The sequence below is a fragment of the Aspergillus multicolor genome (assembly GCF_047715735.1).
Source record: "Aspergillus multicolor strain CBS 133.54 unplaced genomic scaffold BDW74scaffold_56, whole genome shotgun sequence".
In the NCBI taxonomy this organism is placed as follows: domain Eukaryota; kingdom Fungi; phylum Ascomycota; class Eurotiomycetes; order Eurotiales; family Aspergillaceae; genus Aspergillus; species Aspergillus multicolor.
In genome coordinates, this window is record NW_027396007.1 from 93,708 (window position 1) to 113,874 (window position 20,167).

General features: G+C 51.8%; 9 protein-coding genes across 9 annotated transcripts; 7 read left to right on the forward strand and 2 right to left on the reverse strand.

Moving 5' to 3' along the window:
* Positions 1–854: 854 nt before the first annotated feature.
* On the forward strand, positions 855–1,648 carry BDW74DRAFT_171805 (gamma-glutamylcyclotransferase family protein; the record flags this gene model as incomplete). Its single annotated transcript, XM_073727369.1, has 2 exons — positions 855–1,451; positions 1,481–1,648. 2 exons carry the CDS (start codon positions 855–857, stop codon positions 1,646–1,648), a joined length of 765 nt encoding a protein of 254 aa, XP_073577764.1.
* Positions 1,649–2,505: 857 nt separating this feature from the next.
* BDW74DRAFT_171806 (uncharacterized protein) lies at positions 2,506–4,662 on the forward strand (the record flags this gene model as incomplete). Its single annotated transcript, XM_073727370.1, has 6 exons — positions 2,506–2,610; positions 2,686–2,830; positions 2,888–3,444; positions 3,499–3,610; positions 3,670–4,043; positions 4,105–4,662. The coding sequence occupies 6 exons, from the start codon at positions 2,506–2,508 to the stop codon at positions 4,660–4,662; spliced, it is 1,851 nt and encodes a 616-aa protein (XP_073577765.1).
* A 1,065-nt stretch (positions 4,663–5,727) lies between these two features.
* Positions 5,728–6,432, forward strand: BDW74DRAFT_171807 (putative cytosolic Cu/Zn superoxide dismutase; the record flags this gene model as incomplete). Its single annotated transcript, XM_073727371.1, has 2 exons — positions 5,728–5,980; positions 6,053–6,432. The coding sequence occupies 2 exons, from the start codon at positions 5,728–5,730 to the stop codon at positions 6,430–6,432; spliced, it is 633 nt and encodes a 210-aa protein (XP_073577766.1).
* Positions 6,429–8,842, reverse strand: BDW74DRAFT_164145 (putative quinate pathway repressor protein QutR). Its single transcript, XM_073726213.1, has one exon. It carries the CDS (start codon positions 8,797–8,799, stop codon positions 6,634–6,636), a length of 2,166 nt encoding a protein of 721 aa, XP_073577767.1. The 5' UTR covers positions 8,800–8,842; the 3' UTR covers positions 6,429–6,633.
* A 1,878-nt stretch (positions 8,843–10,720) lies between these two features.
* On the forward strand, positions 10,721–12,843 carry BDW74DRAFT_120214 (uncharacterized protein). The gene is made up of 4 exons (XM_073721990.1): positions 10,721–11,411; positions 11,467–11,663; positions 11,733–11,791; positions 11,848–12,843. The coding sequence occupies exons 1-4, from the start codon at positions 11,030–11,032 to the stop codon at positions 12,662–12,664; spliced, it is 1,455 nt and encodes a 484-aa protein (XP_073577768.1). The 5' UTR covers positions 10,721–11,029; the 3' UTR covers positions 12,665–12,843.
* Positions 12,844–13,172: 329 nt separating this feature from the next.
* Positions 13,173–14,719, forward strand: BDW74DRAFT_189570 (uncharacterized protein; the record flags this gene model as incomplete). Its single annotated transcript, XM_073732008.1, has 2 exons — positions 13,173–13,718; positions 13,782–14,719. 2 exons carry the CDS (start codon positions 13,173–13,175, stop codon positions 14,676–14,678), a joined length of 1,443 nt encoding a protein of 480 aa, XP_073577769.1. The 3' UTR covers positions 14,679–14,719.
* Positions 14,720–14,769: 50 nt separating this feature from the next.
* Positions 14,770–16,484, reverse strand: BDW74DRAFT_189572 (uncharacterized protein; the record flags this gene model as incomplete). The annotated part of the gene is made up of 3 exons (XM_073732009.1): positions 14,770–14,816; positions 15,117–15,519; positions 15,585–16,484. The coding sequence occupies 3 exons, from the start codon at positions 16,482–16,484 to the stop codon at positions 14,770–14,772; spliced, it is 1,350 nt and encodes a 449-aa protein (XP_073577770.1).
* Positions 16,485–17,943: 1,459 nt separating this feature from the next.
* Positions 17,944–18,327, forward strand: BDW74DRAFT_184152 (uncharacterized protein; the record flags this gene model as incomplete). Its single annotated transcript, XM_073730727.1, has 2 exons — positions 17,944–18,120; positions 18,187–18,327. The coding sequence occupies 2 exons, from the start codon at positions 17,944–17,946 to the stop codon at positions 18,325–18,327; spliced, it is 318 nt and encodes a 105-aa protein (XP_073577771.1).
* A 642-nt stretch (positions 18,328–18,969) lies between these two features.
* Positions 18,970–19,502, forward strand: BDW74DRAFT_184153 (uncharacterized protein; the record flags this gene model as incomplete). The annotated part of the gene is made up of 2 exons (XM_073730728.1): positions 18,970–19,242; positions 19,320–19,502. 2 exons carry the CDS (start codon positions 18,970–18,972, stop codon positions 19,500–19,502), a joined length of 456 nt encoding a protein of 151 aa, XP_073577772.1.
* Positions 19,503–20,167: the final 665 nt, after the last annotated feature.

Sequence of the window (20,167 nt, forward strand, 5' to 3'; positions counted from 1 at the left end):
ACAAGACCACTGGTCATTGGCGCCGTCCACTTGGTGGTGCAGATTGTCGGAGAATGGCTGGCGGTACTTCAGCCGCTGGATGCGTCGACAGCCTAATCGGCGGAGCACATATCTCAATAGCAACCATCGTATTCCAATCTAACAACCCTCACAGTTCTTACCAGACTCACATACCTTATCACTTGCAAGTCTAAACCCCCACAGAAAAACATTTCAAAAAGACAGCCTCTTATCCTCTCTGGCGTTGACGGAGTTTGGGGACTCTGGCTATCGACGCGGAAAGGAAGGCGAAAAATATGGAGGCAAAAAAAGAGGTCTCGAGTTCAAGGCCAGTCTTTTTATCTGTTTGGCCATTTAGATGGAGCTTTGACGCATGCTTCACAAGGTTAGAAGGCTACTAACACCCACCAGGTTTTTGCACGTCCCGTTATCGACCTCGCATCAGCCAGCCTTCGTGACCACTGTCAACCTCTTCTACTCTTTGGCCTCGGCCACTGTTCGCGTGCCGCTTTGGCCATGGTCGGTCTGCTAGTGACTGCTGGGATATGGCTTTTTGGGTGGGTTTGCTTGTAGTCGTTTTTGTATCGCTTCTCTGTGTTCTTGTGATGTAATGAAATGTAGTCTACTCGGGGTGCAATTCCGCCAGTGGACAGGAATTGAGGAAGCGACTTCCCTGCCAAACTCTGCCAAATGTTGCGGTAGTGACTCCCTCATAAAAGCATCAAAACTGGAACTCCTTAAGATCTCTTCTCTCTTTCTCTCTATCTTCCTATCTTTCTTCTTCTTCTTCTTCTTCTCCTTCTCCCAGATCTTTCCTCGACCTGGTCTCTTTCTTTCGACCCTGGTCAAAAAACATGGATCTGTTGCAGGAGCTCGAGAACTTGGCCATCGTCGTTGATGCCAACAGCGACTACGACGGTTCTTTCGACGAGCTTTTCCATGCGCCCATGCCTACGACCATGGCTGCCCCAGCAGCCAAGGGCGTTCAAGATCTCAAAGCCACTTACGTGGTCAGACTAGAAGGCCCACTAACCACCCTGTCCATGGTCCAAGCCCTCACCGGGATGCTCCAGCTCCCACAGCAGGTCGACGGATCCGGAGACACGGGAAATGCCTCCTTCTGCTTCGTGGACGGCGCTGAGAAGAGCGCGATCACCGCTGCCCTCGCAGGTGCATTCAAGCCCACATTCATCCGCATCAACCGGGCAGAGAAGGCTCTGGACCGCCACAGCGCAGCGCCGTGCCTGAACTACGACGCAACGCTCCCTCACCACCGCGCTGCCGACGACGCCCAGACCTTCCTGCCTGCCCAGAGCCAGTATCTCGTTTGGTACTTCTTCTATGGGACACTCGCCAGCCCTGATGTCCTCGTTGATAAACTGGAGCTGGACCCTGATATTCCTCCTATCTTGCGTCCGGCTACAATTCAGGGCAAGCTGAGGACTTGGGGTGTAAGTACAAAGCCTTGATTGACGGAGAGAATACCGTAGATGGCTGGGCTTACGAGGTTGCTTCTGCTGCGCACGAAGACGTCCTGCGGTACTATGAGACTGAGCAGTATGAGGTCGTCAGGTGCGCCATCACTATGACTGACACGCCAGAGACTGTCTTCGGACTTACGTTCCGGTTTGTTGGGGCGTGCGACTGAACCTGCCCATGGCCCAAACATCCAGCACATTATTGTCGTCATTACGGCAGCGGGCAGCCTTTTCCCTCCATCTCGGCTTTTGTTCTCCTTCAAATCAGGGTTTCTTTCTTTTTCTTTCTCTCTTTTTTTTTTTTTTTTTTTTTTTTTTTTTTTTTTTTTTTTTTTTTTTTTTTTTTTTTTTTTTTTTTTTTTTTCTTTTTTTTTTTTTTTTTTTTTTTTTTTATCAATGGATTGTTTATTTTTACGTATACCCGTGACGCCCTTGCATACACAGCGGCTCTGATGATGTCTATATGCAATTTAACCTAATATATAGTTCGCATGCTGCATCTGAACGTACAAGTCTGGTCTACCTAGACTACCTCTGGGGAGGCGTCCTCTCCTTCTACCTTGTATATGCAGTAGAAAGCCGAAAAGACCAAGCTCCAGCCCCAACTCCAACCCCATATGCCCAGCCAAGTTCGCGCGGTTGCAAGCAATCCTGAGTCCCGCCCCGCCGGCTATTTCCCGACAATCTGCACCAGTGGACGGCCGCAAGACTAATTGATATGACAACTATGGAGAGGATCTCCAAGTTATCTATTATCACAATAGAAGAAGTCATTACGTTAGTGATCTATCACTCCTGAATAATCATTGATTCTTATCATGGCGGAAGGCAAATTCCGCCGCTATATCTTTGTATTCGATCGCCCTACCCCATATACGGTCGAGCGTTGGGGTAATACCCAGTACGGGCCTCATACTCATAGTGGGTCCTAGATATAAGTTAGATGAATATATATATAAAACCATTAAACTGCGCACGGTTCGTATTTAGGAAGAACGCTTGTACGGTCTAAAGGCCACCGGTAGAAATGCATGTCCGTTCTCTGTTGCTGGCGGTTCTGCCCGTTTGCGCTCTTGCCTCGAGCGTCACCACTGTTCATGATGTGCAATACTACGTCCCCTCAAGCGTCGAGGTATCTATGCCTTATTTCCATATAATGGATGCTGTTCAGAACGTCCATTGGTCTAACAGCTGCATTGAATCCTAGTTGGTGCATGACTTCGACACGAAAGAGCCATTCCCGGTGACCGTCATTACCTCGCCCAGTGTGACCCTTACGGCATTATGGCTCAACAGCACCATTTCCGATTACTTGACTCAGGACGATGTCCTTACGACGGGCTTCTTATCGGGTATGATCCTATCTACCTCGTTACAACGCATACCTAACGCTGGCTAATACCTACCAGCGTTCTACTTCCAGGGCCCCAGAGGCCTCACCCTATCCACCGACGCAAAGTCTTTCCTCCACACTTTCGGCACCACTAAGGTTCTCTGGGCTTCATCATACAGCAATACAACATTGGCAGACGGGCCTTACTTTGCTACAAGCTCCGGCCTGCACCGCGCCTGGCGCCTCTACGACGATCACACGAACTCGTTTGTTCTACCTACTATACCATCCCCCACCGACGCCAACACCTATGAAAACCTACCTGTACGGGGCACCGGTCTATTCGGAGACATGTCAATCGCCGTGCCGTCGAGACTGTTCTACCCACCCACTCCCGAGAAACCCCTCGCTGGGCTTCGCGTTGGCGTGAAGGACCAGTACGATATCAAGGGCTTGATAACGACCTACGGCAGCCGCGCATACGCTAGCACTTATCCCCCGTCTAATGTGACCTCTGGGACCATCCAACATCTGATTGATATGGGCGCCATCATCGTGGGGAAAACTAAATTGTCTGTCTTTGCGAATGCCTGGTTCAGTATTGCCGAGTGGCCGGACTATTCGCTGCCATTTGTGAGGATTCCTATATCTTCCTGATGCGCAAGACATCTGACAGAGTCTACACAGAATCCTCGCGGTGATTCATACCTCGTCCCCGGCGCTTCATCCGCTGGTTCGGGTGCTGCTATGGCCGCGTATGACTGGCTAGATAGTACAATTGGCGAGGACACCGGTGGCTGTAAGTGGAACTCGCTGCCTGTCTTTGCTCATGTCTTGCTAACCCTAACCCCTCCTTAGCTATGCGCTTTCCCTCGGCGCAGAACGGCGTCTATGGGATCCGGTCGACGAAGAACAGGACCAACACCACTGCAACGCCATTCGGACCGTTCGACGTGGCGGGCCATTTTGCCCGGGACGTAGACTCCTTCAACAGCGTCGGTGCTGTGATGTACAGCCAGGTCGGATACAAGAACTACACCAAGTTCCCCAAGAAGATTATCTACCCGCAGGAGTACTGGGCCAATATCAACCCTAACTACACAGCGCCATGCGAAGAATACGTCCAGAAACTGGAGGCATTTCTCGGCGTGAATCGTACCATTGTCGACAGCAATGCGATATGGTATGAATACTCCGGCAGCAATGTCAGCCTGGTCGATTATTTTGCGAACGTGAGTGCTTGCCCACCTACCTGGCCATAGCATTCTTGGAACTAACCTAGTTCTACTCCAGCTCATCCCCTACGTCTCCGGAACAAACAACTTCACCGTAGACTTTGAAAAGGACTACCTCGCGAAATTCGACCGCTACCCTTACGTCGCCCTCAATACTGCTGGCAGCGCATCACTCGCCCCGCAGAATGCCACCCTCGGCGAAATCGGCTTCACCCTGCAAGCCGAGTTCCAGGACTTCTACCGACAGTTCTTCCTCTCCGCCTCCGAGGAAACCTGCTCCGACGCCATCGTGGTATTCCCATTCAACGGTAATGGCGGAAACCCGTGGTATAGGGACGATGACGCCGCGTACACGGTCGAAGGACGCGCACCCGCGCTGCCGGGGTATATCAGCTGGAACTTCTTGAGTGTGATGAATGAGAGCCCTGAGGTTGCAGTTCCCGTTGGGACGGTGAGGTATACGAGTCGGGTTTCGCTTGTGCAGGAGGAGTACCCTGCGACGCTGGAGATTCAGGGAGCGGTCGGTTGTGATTTCATGCTGATGAATCTGGTGAGGGAGGTTGCGTATAGCCAGGGTCTGTTGAAGGGGGTCAAGACTGGGAGGTGGATGTACTGAGCTTGACATATAGGGTCGCTGACTACGCTATCATATACATATATGCGGTGAGTGAGATTACCAGAAAGTCAGTATAGACGTTATTGTCTTATTTAGAGATGCATACCTGATTCTGAAATTACGCCTCGTGCGACCCCTAAAAGCTGATTCGATTCGAGACTAGCCGGGCATGGGTGCCTAGGTAGCAGTGTAACCCCGGCTCTTGCCCGCTCCAGTCTACCCAAGACAAACAGCGGCGGCAAGTAAGCAGCAAATAATCACGACTGCCTCTCTCCGGACAACGCTGACGGCCAAGATAAATAGAACAGAAGAATGCCCCGGCGGTAACGCGGTCAGCCTGAATTACCAAGAACAACTCCAGTCCAGTGAGTACCAGTATCCTCCTTCGCGCGACGTTGGAACCTGTCAACAAGCGCAGCACAGCCATCCGTACAAACAAACGCCAACGCCAACTCAGGCCAAGCTCCACGAAATGTCGGATTCCCAGGTGGCAGGGCCCAGGGCCCAGCACCAGCTGCTGCAGCCCAACACCAGCGAAGATACGGTAGGAAGGTAAACAAAGACCCGACGATCCTGGCGGCTGAGCAGCGAATTAGCTCTGGACCTTGCCTGTCAGACCGTCGCACAAGCATCTTGGCCGCGCCGGGTTTGGCTTGGACCGCTGGAGTTTCTTGGGAGCGCGGCTGGGGGATCTGTGTCAGGGATTCTGGTCCTGTTGCATTGCACGGGAGTAGGAAGGGTGTCAAAGGAATGGGATACGGGGAGAGCTAGAGGTTGGAACTAGTAGTTGGTGTCTGTGACAGTGTACAGTGAGTCTGACAGAGCAGTGTAGGTAGATCCCAGCCTCCTGAGTATATAAGACAAAGCGATGAGCTCGTTGCTGACCGGGGTGTATGTCCTTGCTGACGGGTCCCACTTCCGAGACTGCGAGTTTCCCTTCTCTGTTTGCTACTCGACACACCGTACTTGAAGTTTCCCCAGCTTATCTATATTTCTTCCGTCTTCCATCTTCCGTCTCATATCCATTTCCCTCAGATAGCTACAAACCCAGCTTCAACGAACAAGATGCATTTTCCCATCCTGACTAGCGCCTTTACCCTCCTGTCCCTGTCCCTGGCGCTCTGCACTACCGCCCAAAACGTCAGCACGAACGCCCCCGTTGTGACCGACAACGAGCCCGTCTCCGTGCACCACGCCTCCCTCCTCGCGAAGGACAACACGACCGTCTACGGCGGCATCACGATTACCTCGCGGCTTAGCTCCCCTGCCCTCGCGGTGGACGTGTATATCGGTGGGATTCCGGAGGGGCAGTATCTTAGTACGTCTACCCCTACTCCTTCCAGCTCACTGAGTCCTAGCTAGACCAAGCTGACAATACTTTGGTGTGTAGACTACCACATCCACCGCGCCCCCGTCCCCGCCGACGGAAACTGCTACAGCACGGGCGCCCATCTCGACCCCTACAACCGCACCCAGAAGCCACCATGCAACAGCACCGCGCCGAATACATGCGAAGTGGGCGATCTGAGCGGGAAGCACGGCGTTGTGTGGGCGCCGGCGGGCGAAGTCTTCCGCGCGAGCTACAGCGAGTTCTTCCTGGCGAATACACCAGGCGCGGAGGCGTACTTTGGGGATCTGTCGTGGGTTGTGCATGCGCCGAATAATGATCGGTTGACGTGTGGGAATTTTGAGGTTGCTGTTCCTGCGGGGGGTGCCGGGGATTATGATGAGGATGAGGTTGATGAGGTTGTGGCGGAGGGGAGGGCTTAGAGTTTTTTTCCTGTGTGATAACCTATTTTTGAGTTCAGCAAGTTGGGTTGAGTCAATGAAGTTCTGAATAGTTTGAGATTCATTAGATCCGATATAACATCATATGGGTATATATATGGTCATTTCAGTCAGTCATAACTTTGAAAGATAAGTGAGCCGGGCTCTCGAAGCATAAACGCTCACTCCACCCTTTCGTAGCGCTCACATCGGCTGCCCATCAAGATTCCGAAGTCGAGTCTGCATGGCACTCTGGTCGTATTCCTCACCTTGCTCCTCCTCTTTGTACTCTTGCAAAATAACAGTCCGCATGAGCCGCCGAGGTGCACGGCATCCGGTGAAGAGCTCGAATTGGGCGAACCCCTGCTCAGGGAGAACGTCAAGTCCGTCAAGCGCCGCCCAACCCCGATGTGAAAGTGAACGGATCTGTCGCATGAGTGGAGTGTTCAATGGTTTGTACGCGAGATCAACGACCACGCCACCCGTCGGGCTCTCGATCCACTGAGAAGGGAGCTGAAAGTTGGGCGCGGGTTGATCGCCGATTCTGTGTGCCGGAATACCCGAAACAACAATGGTTGGCTGTTTGTAGTTGGCCGGCCAGGGATCTTGCAGCGACTTGAGGACATGAATTTCGTATGGAGCAGGTCCGCTCCCGCCGAAAGCGCGCAGCTTCAGGCGCATGTAATGCTGCGCGAGTTTCTCAGCGTTGGCGACAGTGCGGTTCCAAATGAAGATGTTTTGCACGCCCTGGTGGATCATGGAGTATATCCCGGCACGAGCCATTCCTCCAGCTCCAATAATCAGCCCCGTCGTGGATGGACGGATGGCATTCGCCGGAGACAAGCCTCGCCGTATGCATATACCAATACCAATCCAATCCGTGTTGTCTCCATGTAAGCCCTTGATAGGGCCTGCCCGATTCTTCTCTAAGTCTAGAGCATTATCGGTGCTACCTTCGAGGTTTCGGATCGGTATCAGAGTATTGACAGCCCCGATGGCGCGGGCATGAGGAGACATTGAGTGCAGTAGTGGAATCACTTCGGTCTTGTATGGCAAGCTGACACTGGTTCCTCCGAAGTTTGGATTTTCTACCAAGTCATTAATCCCTCGCAGAGTCGGCGACTGGTGGATTCGGTATATATGCGGCATGCCTCGCAATTTGAACGCGGCGTTATGCATTGCTGGGGATAAACTGTATGTCGTGTTGGCACCGAAGACGAAGAATTGCATTGGGTCCAGGACAAATGAAGAATAAAGCGCTTGTTGCGCGTCTTTTACGGTGATGGATGGAAGCCCTCTGGTTCCTGATTGAGACACAAGGGGCCGAGGTACCACTGGGGTTAGTATCGGGTTGAAGCAGGATGATTGTCGGCCAAGCGGCCCAGAGTTGTAAGCAATGACTGGCACCTGCGGTCCCGAAAGTGTTTTGAGATTATGGCGAAAGCGTTCGACGGCGAGATTGTCATCTATTGACGTTGCGGGCTGTGTGAATCGAACCATGTCACACCCGAGCTTCTTCGCCCGTTCATAGATCGCTAGATATTCGGGATCCTCCCATCCTTGGGGAGGTGGCTTTGCAGGGGAGTAGTGTCCGATGACCTTGCTTGAACCTTTCGTGTCGATTATTTGAGATAACAAGCTGTCTTCAAACGATAGGTCTACTGTAACAAACTCGGGGCTTAAGCGTAGCCCGTGCTGCACGAGTTCTAGATACGATGCATCGGATCGGCGTGACGGTTCATTCTGATTTGAGAAGAGGTTACTCTCAACGTGATACACCACAGGCACGATGATATTGCGCCGGACGGTCGCCACGGTCTGGCTGATGCTGTCCGCAAGATTCGACTCGGTGCCCAACTGAGCAGACGGCGCTGCCGACACGTCGATCTTGATCTCAAAAGCATCCGCCGTAGATTCAAGTTCCTCAATATCAAAATTATTCTCTTGGAGGGCGGACATCGGCACGGTTGTAGCATACGTGAACTTGCGGTTCTCGATCGCTTGCATATGTAAGGGGAATGGCGAAAGCTGATTCCTCAGCTCCGGCATATTGCCCGTAGCAAACGCCACGAAGCGAAGAAAGTCGCGCTGTAATCGCTTGAGCATCAGAAATGGGGTCGTTGTCTGAATGCGCTGGTCCACCTCGGCATCCCATTGCGTGTAATGTTGGCTGTCTTTGAGGTCACTTATGCCCTTCTCGGGAGCGTTGAAGAATTCAAGATTCGAGCATGATCGATATATCGGGCCGGACAAGTCGAGGAATCGGCGGACTTTGTCGGTATCGCGGGCTTTCAAGTAAGACTGAATGCTTTCCACATCTCGGACTATATGAATTACTGGGTGAGTTTTCGCGTATTCCCGGAGGCGCATCTGCCCATTGCGCTCAACATCGCCTGGCCCGCAGACGATGACGCAGTTTTCCTGGTGCTCCATGAGCAACGATTCCATAACAATGGCCTCTTGTCGGCGGTACTCCGGGAGGGTATGTTCTCGTTTATAAGCGCCTCGGCAGCGCCCCGTCACCTGCTGGAAATAACGGTCCGCTTCAACCACGCGCCTACCGTAACTGGCAGCGAGTATCACGGCAAGACTCGATTTTCCGGTGCCTCGTATACCGATTAAAACGATCGACGCATTTGAGGGGAATTTCCTTAGGGTTTGGAGCGACTCTTCCATGCGCACCGGTGACCCCCGGCTCGAGCTCAAGTCCCGGAACGGAGATGCGTATCTTGAGCCATCCCCAGACTCCGGTCGTTCGTCAAAGCGCGCATGGTCGGCGGGAGTCGCAGTGGTCCCTAGTATGGTGCCTCCCTGGTTGAAGGCTCGTAGAGCGCGTCGGTGGTTCTGATCAAAATTCTCGAGGTCTTCCAGGCGGCGCTTAGGTGGCCGCACGAGGATTGACATTGCGGAGACGAGGCTGAGGGATTATGCGAGAATAAAGACACAGATCATGTCAGGCTGACATGTCGAAAGGGCTGAAGGGCTCGAGCCTTTAGCGGAATGAAGATGGAGTGCCAATGTGCCAGGAATGTAGCAGAGCGAAGACAGCAGAGACCAAGGGTCCAAGCAGTAAGCGGCAGTGGGTTCTGGAGATTCGGAGACTTGGATGAAATTAGAACGCGGGAAATCCTCAAAGTTGGGGGTTCGCGGGGAAGTCACGCTGTGGATGCCTAGTTGCCTGAGATCTGCGGGTAAGCGCTCAGCCGGCGATCTTCCCACTGGGAGAAATTATGCATCATCTTTGACCGACATTAATGACCTTTATGCGTTTATAAGTAACCCGTTTAGTGACCTCAAGCTATGGGATGTCCATAATCTACTCATCTTCATACTCACATCAAGCGTTTGCGTGCCTCCGGTTCCGTCAAATCTCATTCGCCATTCTTACGCAATTGTCTAGTACAGCCTTCGAACGCTTCCTCCCTGCAATCACCTACCTAGTGCGTAATACTTTAATCGACCGCGAAGAAACCGTTACAAGGATAGGTAATACCGGAAGCAGACTGAGACCAAGCGGCCCCTATGCGAGTACCTAAAGCTAGAGCCGAAGCTGGATGACGAGCCCTAGGGTGTCGCACGGGGGTCAGATGGGGCCGAGTGGGAAAGTCGAACGCGCCTGCGAAGACCTCAAACTTCGGACTCGAGTCCGCGCCAAAGGGGACAAATTGGCCAGATGTGGTGTGAGCGAGCACACATACAAACAATGGCGCGACTAGCATTGCTGGAGCCGCCTCCAAACTGTTCTAAGCTCGAAGACGATGGATAAAGCTCTGGCCCTGCCCAAGGAACTGATCTCCTGCAAATCTATTACAAGTCTGGGTTGCTTGGTTTTATGGGAAGGTCAGATATTAGCTTTGCAGTGAAAGCATATTGAGCGATCATCCCTGCGATTAAAGTTCCGTTGGCTGCATCTGTGTTTCGACCTCTTATGACGACGTCCTGCTCTGGAACCCTACCACAAAATCGCAGCTTTAAGGTTACGTCTTGAGCTCAAATACCCGCCCAGCTCAAATCCATTGGAAGTCCTGGCCCCTGGTGAGGTTCTGGCATTGAAGCTGAGTTTGTTTGCTCTCGCATTCGCCAGCAAGGACAGTGAAATGTCTCCAGTGTTTCCTGAGCACACCTTATTGAATCAGACTTTCGTTTCTGCTGTCGGATGATGAATTGAAGTGGCTGTTTCAAGGCTATTTCACGCCTGGAGCCTTCTGTGACAGGACATTAACGGTTGTCGGCAATCAGGCACAGGATGCTCGATATTGAAAAGCTTCGCGGCTCTAGCTCGCTAGGTTTTGTGTTCCAGGGGTATCCTGAGCTCGCCTTATAGGCCTTGGGATGCGCAATCCAGCGAGCTAAGCTCCCAACCCTGGTCTCAGTTTAGGTTTCGGAGCATAGCGACCAGCTGCACCCCTCCAGAGTTTTCAGAGCCAGACTGCTAAGTCAACTCCCTTAAGTACTGGGGCATACGACGGCCATTGTCCGCATAGGAATTACCTTCCTAGCTGGCCAATCGGTCCTTTAACGGCACGCTCAGTTTATTTTCAGCTCTCGAATAATACCCCGAGATAGGCCTCCTATCTCTTTTCACGCCCTCAGACCAGTCATGATCCCCAATCCCAATTCAAAGATCATGGATGGGAAAGATACACCAAGACAAGCCACGGCTGTGGCCGTGTTTGAGAGGGCCTCTGGCGCCGACACATTATCCGCCAAATCCGATAGAGCCCTCACCAATAAAATCGACCTACGCCTGTTGCCAGTGCTCGGTCTTCTCTTCTTTATTTGCTTCCTGGATCGAACTAATATCGCAAATGCACGAATTGCAGGGCTCGAGAAGTCTTTGCATATGCCCTCCACGGGGTTCAATACTTGCTTGTGGATCTTCTATATCCCATTCGTGCTGGGCGGTGTTCCGTGTAATATGGTCATGAGTCTGCACTGGATGAAACCGAACTTCTGGCTCGGGGGCTTGATGTTTCTGCTAGGTATGTACCCACGACTGACAAAAATGAAAGCATAAGCTAAGCCTGACGGGTGAAGGTATCCTCGTCATGTGTCAGGGCCTCGCGCGTAGCTACGAGGGCTTCCTTGTGATACGCTTCTTCATGGGTATTGTCGAGACTGCGCTTCCAATTGGCGCCAACTTTCTAATTGCGTCTTACTACCGCAAGAGGGAGCTTGCGTTTCGATTGTCCTGTTTCTTTGCATTCGGCCAAATCGGGGCCGCTTTTAGCGGGGTATGTCCTTTTTCTTCTTTCTTTTACCTTATTCTTCGGGTCTGTGTTGACTTGATGTGCTTTACGTAGCTGATGGCCTATGCAATCATGGATATGGACGGGACGGGAAGTTATGAAGGCTGGAGATGGCAAGTGATTGCACGGATAAAAATTAGGCAACCTCATACTAACCAAGATATTTCAGGATTTTTATCCTAGAAGGGCTAGTAACCATCGCAGTCAGCGCCATGGTACTCCTTCTCGTACCTGGCTTTCCTACCCGGGCGACCTGGTTAAAGCCGGACGACCGAAGCGCACTTGTAGCAAGGCTAGAGAAGGACAGGGAGCTCGAATCTGACCAGCACGAGCCCACAAGACGTGATTGGAAAGCCGCCTTCTCCGACCCCAAGATCTGGGTTCTTACTATGCTCTTCTTCAGCGCTGACTTCTCCGCTGGGTCTCTGAGCGCCTTCAACCCCACGATCCTCCACCAACTCGGCTGGCAAGCACGCAAGGCTCAAGCCATGACGGTTCCTATCTGGATAGTCGGGACGGCAGTGGGCATGGTCGCTTGCCTCGCAGCAGGTAAGTTGGGAAACAGGACGGTATTCATTCTCCCCGCCATTATCATCTCCGTTGTCGGCTGGGTACTGCATTACTGCCAAGTCAACCCACCATCCGTGCGGTATTTCGCGCAGTTCGCGATCGCTATCGGGACAGAGACTCAGATGCCGCTGTATGCCGGTCTTTTGCTGACCAATTTGCGAGGCAAGGCCTCGCTCTCAATGGGGGCAGCGATTCAATTTGGACTAGGGAATTGTGCGAACTTTGTGGTCTCGAATGTGTTTATCGACAAGCAGAAGCCAACTTATCCTGTTGGATTTGCCATGGGCCTTGGAATCACGGTCGTTGCGTTTCCTATTATGCTCGGCGTTGTTGTTTGGTTTCTGAGGCATAATAAGAGAGTTAGGGGTGAAGGTGGAGTACTTTATAGCAAGGAGGCGTATAAGTATGTCCTTTAGATGTAGGATTCGAGATGAAAATAACAACGAAGGGCCGCTGCGATGACTTAATCCATAAAGCGCGAGGCATGAAGTCCGCTAACTCCCAGTGGTGCCTTCCTTATATGTTCAACCTTTTTATCTTCAGTCGCCACACTCCCGAGGTCATACCAAATTGGAGCCTTCACGCTGCTTCATTTACAAGGACAAGAATCTTATCTAGCTGTATTGCGTTAGCCAACGGCATGATAGATCACGCAGTCTTGTCCTTGGGGTTTAATCTGTTATCAGCGAATGGTAAGCTCGCCGAAGGAGGCCGTCGGCTGAATGCTTGATGCTAAAAGATAGGTTGTGATAGATCTACGCTACTCGCCACATTTTAAATCAGGAGCCACGACCTGTGTCCAGGAGAAACCTTTCTGGACGATAAATTTACTCGATGGTCCAGGGCCGTGGCTCGCTCATTTCCATATTCACTCCACCAAGACTCCCAATGACAGATGCGAAATCCAGTGTCGGGATCAAATCCATGGGCGATGATCCAGCAATCCGCACATCCACTACCAGTCTCGCCAACGGTTCTCTCATAGCAGATGGCGACGACGTTCTTTCTCGCCGAGTAACCCGCAAAATCGACATCCGCGTCGTTCCCATGCTGTGCGCGCTCTACCTAACCGCGTACCTCGACCGGACGAACATCGGAAATGCCAGACTTCTGGGACTAGAAGATGAGCTTGGAATGCCGTCAAATGGATATAATACAGCTGTATGGGTATTCTATCTCACATTCGTGCTGATGGAAGTCCCCTCGAACCTGCTCATGACGCATTCCGCGATCCCACCGAATTACTGGCTCGGCGTTTCTATGACTTTGCTTGGAATCGTGACGATGCGCCAGGGCTTCACACAGGCTCCGGGTGCATTATATGCCTGTCGGGCCATAATGGGTATCTTTGAGGGGAGCCTGGGTCCCGCAGCTGCGTTGATGATGGGCGCGTACTACCGCAAGCATGAATTTGCCATTCGGTATACGTGCTTTACGACAAGCGCTCTTGTTGGGGCATCATTTAGCAGTGTGAGTGCTCAAATTATAGCTATCGCAGTTTGATGCAGACCTTACCTATTCTGACATGTCAAGTTCCTCGCTTACGCCATCAACTTCATGGACGGCGTCCAAGGGATCAGCTCGTGGAGATGGATCTTCATACTGGAAGGCCTCTTCAACATCAGCGTCGCCCTGTGCACATTCTTCGTCCTGCTCCGATTCCCCGCTGAATCGACGTTCCTGACAGCCGACGAGAAGCGCAACCTTCTCGACAGACTACACGCAGAGCGTGGCGACGAGGCCGCAGAAGCAGACCAGCCCTGGCGCAGTATATTCCTCAACTGGCAGACCTGGGTCAACATCATCGCGTACTTCAGCGTCGACATGTCCGCAACCGCCATATCACAGTTCTCCCCGACAATCCTGAAGCAGCTCGGAAGCAACTGGACCGCGAACGAATCTAACGTCCGCAGCGTCCCCGTCTGGCTTATTGGGGCTCTCATCGCGCTATGCACTTCTTTACTATTTGGCAAACCCCAGCTCCGCTTTCCATTCATTATCGCTGTGTCAATGCTCTGTCTGGTTGGCTGGTCTATTCAACTGGCACAGGTTTCATCCCCGGGTGTCCGTTACTTCGCGCTCTATTTCATTGCAGCTGGCGCCTTTGTGCAGCTACCATTACTTGTATCATGGCTATCAGCAAATACTGTTGGACGGCGGCGTAAAGCTGTGGCGCATGCACTTCAGATTGGCTTGGGTAACAGTGCGAACTTTGCGTCTGCCAATGTCTTTATCAAGGGCGAGAGCCCAAGGTATACCACTGGGTTTACGGCGGGCTTGGTGATTACGGTAATTGGTATGATGGCTGCTTGTTTACTCGAGGTGATACTGTGGAGGGCGAATAGGGCTGCTGATGAGAGGGAGGAGAGGGGAGAGATTGAGAGTAAGATGGTTGGCAAGGATGGAATGAGGTTTCGGTTTACATTGTAGAGAAAAGTCTTGGCTGTATCTATCTAGCTGCTTAAATAAACTACGAAAATCGGGCTCTATAGTCATTGGCTATTTTGCTTCCCAACGGACATTATGTATGAGATGTGATGTACCGGGAGTCTTCGAAGCCGTACAAGACTTTGGTATCAACAGCAATATCTATCATGACTTTGAGATGATCACATGGTTATCACCAACTTGGAGAATCCCTGCTTATCTCGGGGGCGAACTGCACCCCAGCGGGGACTATGTACGTTCGAGGTAGGATCCCACATCCGTCGGCAACAGTCCCTAAGATAGGGCGCCCGATGGCGACGCTAATATCTCAACTTGAATAACAACTAGATTCCAACAGATACGCTGGAGATAGCAGATCCTCCGTCAATGACTGGCCTCGTGTCCTCGTGTCCTCGTCCCGTTCCGGTCTAGCCAATGAACGAAACGTTCTCCCAGCATCCCTAACGTCCTTCTCCAAATCATGCCACCAGAGCTTTAGAAGACGTTCATTCGCATCGTCCGTGAGTTTTTGCAAGTCGTCGCCGAAGTTAGGGTGGAGTAGATAGTAGGCATGCATGACTTCGTGGCTCTGCTGCACTACACTCTGGGCGCGTGGGCGGCGGATAGAGTCGTACACTTGGAATGCAATCTGAATTTCGGATGGGTGTGATACTAGCCGAAGGAGTCTCGAGAGAATCAGGGCGTCTTCGAGACCTTGACCGGCTCCGGCGGCTTGGCTTGGACTGGAGGCGTGGGCGGCATCGCCTAGGAGGCAGATGTTTTGGCGGTAGTAGGTAGGTGTGTTGGGATGATGGAAGAGAGGCCAACGAACAGGCGCTGCGTTCTAACGAGTAGAGCATTGGTGAGATAAAGTGGATAGCAGTGGGCAGTCGACAGATCCATGCATACCTTCAGAATCTCGACAAATCTCCTATCAAAACCAGCGAGATCATCGAGCATATCCTGACGAGGGACTTCTCTAGTAGCCTGCTCGCCTTCCCACTGGTTCGGATCATGGATAAAAACAACCATATTTACCTCTTTACCCTTCGAGACAGGATACGTGACATTTCCCTTCCCCTGTCTCACGTACCATTTTGCATCGGCGGCATGATCGCTCAGCACTTGTTTGGCGCTCTCCATGGACACAATATGCCGGTATGCGTAGGTATGCGCGTACTTCGCTGGAACTTCCTCAGGGTATCTTTCCCCCAGGACGAAATGCCTTGTAGTCCCCTTGATCCCATCACAACCAACGACCGCATCAACGGTGACGGTTTCTCCATCTGCCAAGGCCAGGGCAATTTTCTCCCCAGTAGCAACTTCCTCAATGCCTGTAACTCGTTTCCCAAGTCTCACGACCCCCTCGGGGATAAGGCTCTTCATAACCTCAAGCAGGTCCTTCCGATGCGCACTGCTCCGCTCAAACTCTTGGTGACCCACGGACCCTCCTTTCCAGCCTGTTCCTTTCCCGAACCCTTCTTCTGCAGCCAGCATCTCAAACTGTTGATGTCTGCGTGAGGGGCTTGTATTCCCAACTTTGATATCTTCGTACATAGCCGCAAACTGCGAGTCCATCAGCTCCATCGCCCGTAAGGCGTTAGGACCGAGACCGATGCCTGCCCCGATGGCCGAGAACTGGGATGCCGATTCGTAGACTGTACATGGCATGTTGCGCTTAAGAAGCCCGATTGCGAGGGCGAGACCACCTATGCCTGCCCCGATTATGGCGATGAAAGATTGCCATTGGGTTTGTGTTTCTCTTTGTAGGGCATGTGTTTGCCTGATATTGTCACGGTGCAGACCCATGGCAATGGCAACACGGAGCGCTGTGCCAGTTAGATTCCAGCAGGCATCTCTGTGATTGTTGTTATGGAGGTGAAGGGCCGTTAGAGGAAGGGCCTGAATGGCGTGTACACTCGTGGTGAAAAGGACTGCTGAAAGGAGTGTCTGCACATGCGCCCAGCATAGTTGCTCTATGCTTCCTGTGACGGAGACGGATAGCGATGACATTCGACTGCTGAGTATCAGGACGCAGAATAGGCTGCACATCCATACGGCATTGGGGTCTCTGGTGTTCACAACCCATATTTCATAGTCGTCTCGAAATGAAGCCTCGTGCAAAATAGGAAAGTCAGGGTGGATGAAATCAAAGTAAATGTCCACAAGGGAGTCCAGAGAAGCCCCGTCATTGCCGACATTAATGCAAGAGAAATGCTCTTATAGTCAATCGACGCAGATTGTCTCGCACTGGGTGTGCGCGTTTACTCAGAACCAGGGGTAACTGAAATATCATTTGCGGCGTTGCGACCGAAGAGAGCAATCTCGCTGAACGTGTAGCTGCCCAGCAGAAACCTGAGTCTATTGTGAAACGCGAACGAGCTGGACGGCCCAATGTATTGGGCGCGGCCTTGCTGGTCTGGTAGCAGATCCGCCCTGGTTACAGCATTGTAGCTTGCATCCTTCTTTCCTTCCAATGCCTGTCTTGTTATATGGCTGCCAGTATTCCAGGCAAGGAAATGCCTAGGGACTTGCCCAGATGCTGTAGCTCATTGTTGCTAGAGAGGTCAGCCTCCGGGATGAGTCCTCTCACGAGTGACTCTAGGAGGTCCAGCCGGCTGCGGAGGTCATCATCATTGGTGTAGCTGTGCGGCTTTCTCGGCTGGGTTGTACTGCATACAATCCCATGAATCTCGCAGTATCGACACTGGTCTCGGCCAAGCAGCCGGTCGCATTTCTGCTTGCGGGACTTGCATTTGTCGCAGCTTATCTCGGTACGCTTCCGCTTGTCGGGAGGCACGCGTCGGCTGGAAGTTTCCATATTGCCAGGGGATGTATGAGGTGGAGTATCCGGGGTTCCCTCTTCTCTTAACCCGTCCTATGATCCTTCGGCACGCTAGTCCTTCGGATAGACACTTTAAGAAATATGTCTTCCCCGCTCCTTATCTTAACCCCAAGTCAATTTCAATGGTAACAGACTGCCGAGTCCTGGTAAGTGTTGACCCCGTCAACATGTCTTCCAAGTCGAACATGCTGCCTCCGCATCTTACGCCCGGTCCGGTTTCTCTCACCGCATGGGCTGGGGCAACCGACCAGATTTGCTATTGATTGATGTGTGCAAGGCGTACTGGGCACCGACTTCACCTCTATCATTACTAGGGCACCGGGGGCCGAAGCAGCCCCGGTTTTAATGCGATGGCTTCTTGCTTCCGCGCGGGTGGGTGATGTGCCTGTCACCTAGAGTAAAGTTGAATATTCTAAGGCCAATATGGCCGATGCCGGCCTGTTCTGGCGCAAATCGAAAAATCTCGACGTATGGAGAAAAGGCGACAGTCGGGGCTCGGATGCTTGGATGGATGGATTGCAATCTGCAGAGCGGGACGTTGTGGTTTTCAAGAAGTACGCGAGCGCTTTCTTTGGGATGACATTGACAACGGAGCTTCAGGTAAGTTAAGGAAGCAGCGGCCGAGCTTAAGTATGCTTCTTCCACAAGGCTGATGTGGTAAAACAGACACTGGACGTCGGCACCCTGGTCATCTGCGGTGTCAGTACCTCAGGATGCGTTCGAGCGACGAGACTTGATGCAATGCAGAACGGATTTTGGTCAATGATATGTCAATACCTTTTGAAAGCAACGCAATATTGTGCTTAAGATTGCACAAGTTGTAGGCTCGGCCTGCGGTGATCGGACAATGGAAATCCAAAATTCCAAGCTCTTCGATTTAGATGCCAAGTACGCGGATGTCGTCTCTGAGGAAGAGGCGGTTTCTCACCTTGGCTCAGGATGGCCCTGAAGCCATATCGAGGGCAATTCCTAGCTAGCTTGCTATCTCCATCCAGAGGCAAACATTGCCTGAGAAACTGTGAGCTTTAATAGAGGATTAACAGACTCTCACTATTTGCTTAGTGGGCATTTTCCAACAGGAAATAAGCCATAGAAGCCATACAAACGGAGACTAAACGCCATTCAGCATAAGGATAGACATCCAGGGGCCGTATGTTCTTCTTTTGCTGGAGCTCTTTTCATCACTGTATCCTGGATATTCTGCGGCCTTCCATACATTGAACGATCCGTTTGCCTGAGCACAAGCTGTCTTCGTAACGCAAAAACTTACCTATCTTCAGGCCAGAATCAATTTTGAATCAACTTCAATTCAACCTCTCTTCCGACAGAAGTATTACCGCATCCATCATCAGAATAGCAGGCTGCCCTGAAGATCATACCTGTGTCCATCACCAACCGACAGTTACTCATACACAACAAGCCGTCGGTCACGCAGTCCAATACATCACGATGGCAGCAACTGCAGATTTTTTCTCTCGCTTCCCGGGCTTCACGCCAAATCCATTGGCCTCAGTCACGGAAGAATTCGAGCGTTTAGCCCGCCACGAAGGCTGGAGTCGTAACTCGCGGCGCAGGCGATTTCACAGAGAATGGATCAACTTCGCCGAAGCAGCATTCAACACTTCCTTTGGTGCCGAGACGAAGCTCGAAAGCTATCAAAACCTATGTCGCGTATTGAATCCTGACGAACCGGTTCCGGCGAGTATCACGCAGTGTCGAAAGGTGCGTCGGGTTGTCCCATCTCTCTGCGCAGTTCTGGGAACGGCGTTGTATATGGGAGCTAACAAGGGAAAGAACAGGCACTCAAGTGTGTATACGTGAATCTGATTGATTTGATTGACGCCATGCGCATGGAAACGGAGGTTCCTAGATTTCCCAATATCAAGGCGTTGCGGGCGAACATTAAGGAGACGGAGAGGATCTTCCCCAAGGCTGCGGCAAAAAAGGGTGTCCTGAAGGAGCTGTTGAAGGAGGTCTGGTAGAAACCATATTTGATATCTTATATGCATGTAATGTCAGCAAAAAGTGATAAATTTTTTGGAAAATGGTGACAAGAAAAGAAATATGTTTTTGAGACCGACCATGCATAATCTAGAAACCCATAATCTGGTATTTGAGTAACTCGTTGCCAGGAGTACCTACTTTGTCGATGTGTCAATCTCCGTCCTGAAAGTTCAAGCGTGTCATGAGACCATGGTCATACTCCAGAAACGCGTTGAAACGATCAACGAGGCTCAGTATAGATAGTCGCTGCCTTGATGCCTTACTCGGCTAACCGCTCACCCACCGACAGCAAATGCCGATTCTCACTGCCGCCAGGTCACCCTCCACTCCCTCACCCCCAGCGGAACAACACAGCGGAAGCCCTCGGGTTTGAAGCGACAAAATATGCGAGATGTCATTGGCAGAATCTGTGTTTCCCCGCGGGGAATCTCCGACCTGCAGTTGGGGCCAGCATTTGCTAGCGGCGCCCAGTTCCACCCTCCATGTCCACGTTACCTCAACTGCTCGCCGGTGGGCAAAAGCGTTCTAGCTCTCTGTATTAGCTTGGCTTATGAAAAGTTTGCTACAGCGTGGAGATTTTCTGGTTGAACTGACGCCTAAAAGGTAGTCGCTGTCATGGTAGCGGGTAAGCGATGTCGATTTC

Bases quoted from the DNA above. Each gene is read 5' to 3' on its own strand.
- BDW74DRAFT_164145 (XM_073726213.1), bottom strand. From the start codon at position 8,799: ATGCGCCTCCGGGAATACGCGAAAACTCACCCAGTAATTCATATAGTC.
- BDW74DRAFT_120214 (XM_073721990.1), top strand. From the start codon at position 11,030: ATGATCCCCAATCCCAATTCAAAGATCATGGATGGGAAAGATACACCA. The intron at 11,412-11,466 runs GTATGTACCCAC...TGACGGGTGAAG, and splicing joins GGGCTTGATGTTTCTGCTAG to GTATCCTCGTCATGTGTCAG. The intron at 11,664-11,732 runs GTATGTCCTTTT...TGCTTTACGTAG, and splicing joins TCGGGGCCGCTTTTAGCGGG to CTGATGGCCTATGCAATCAT.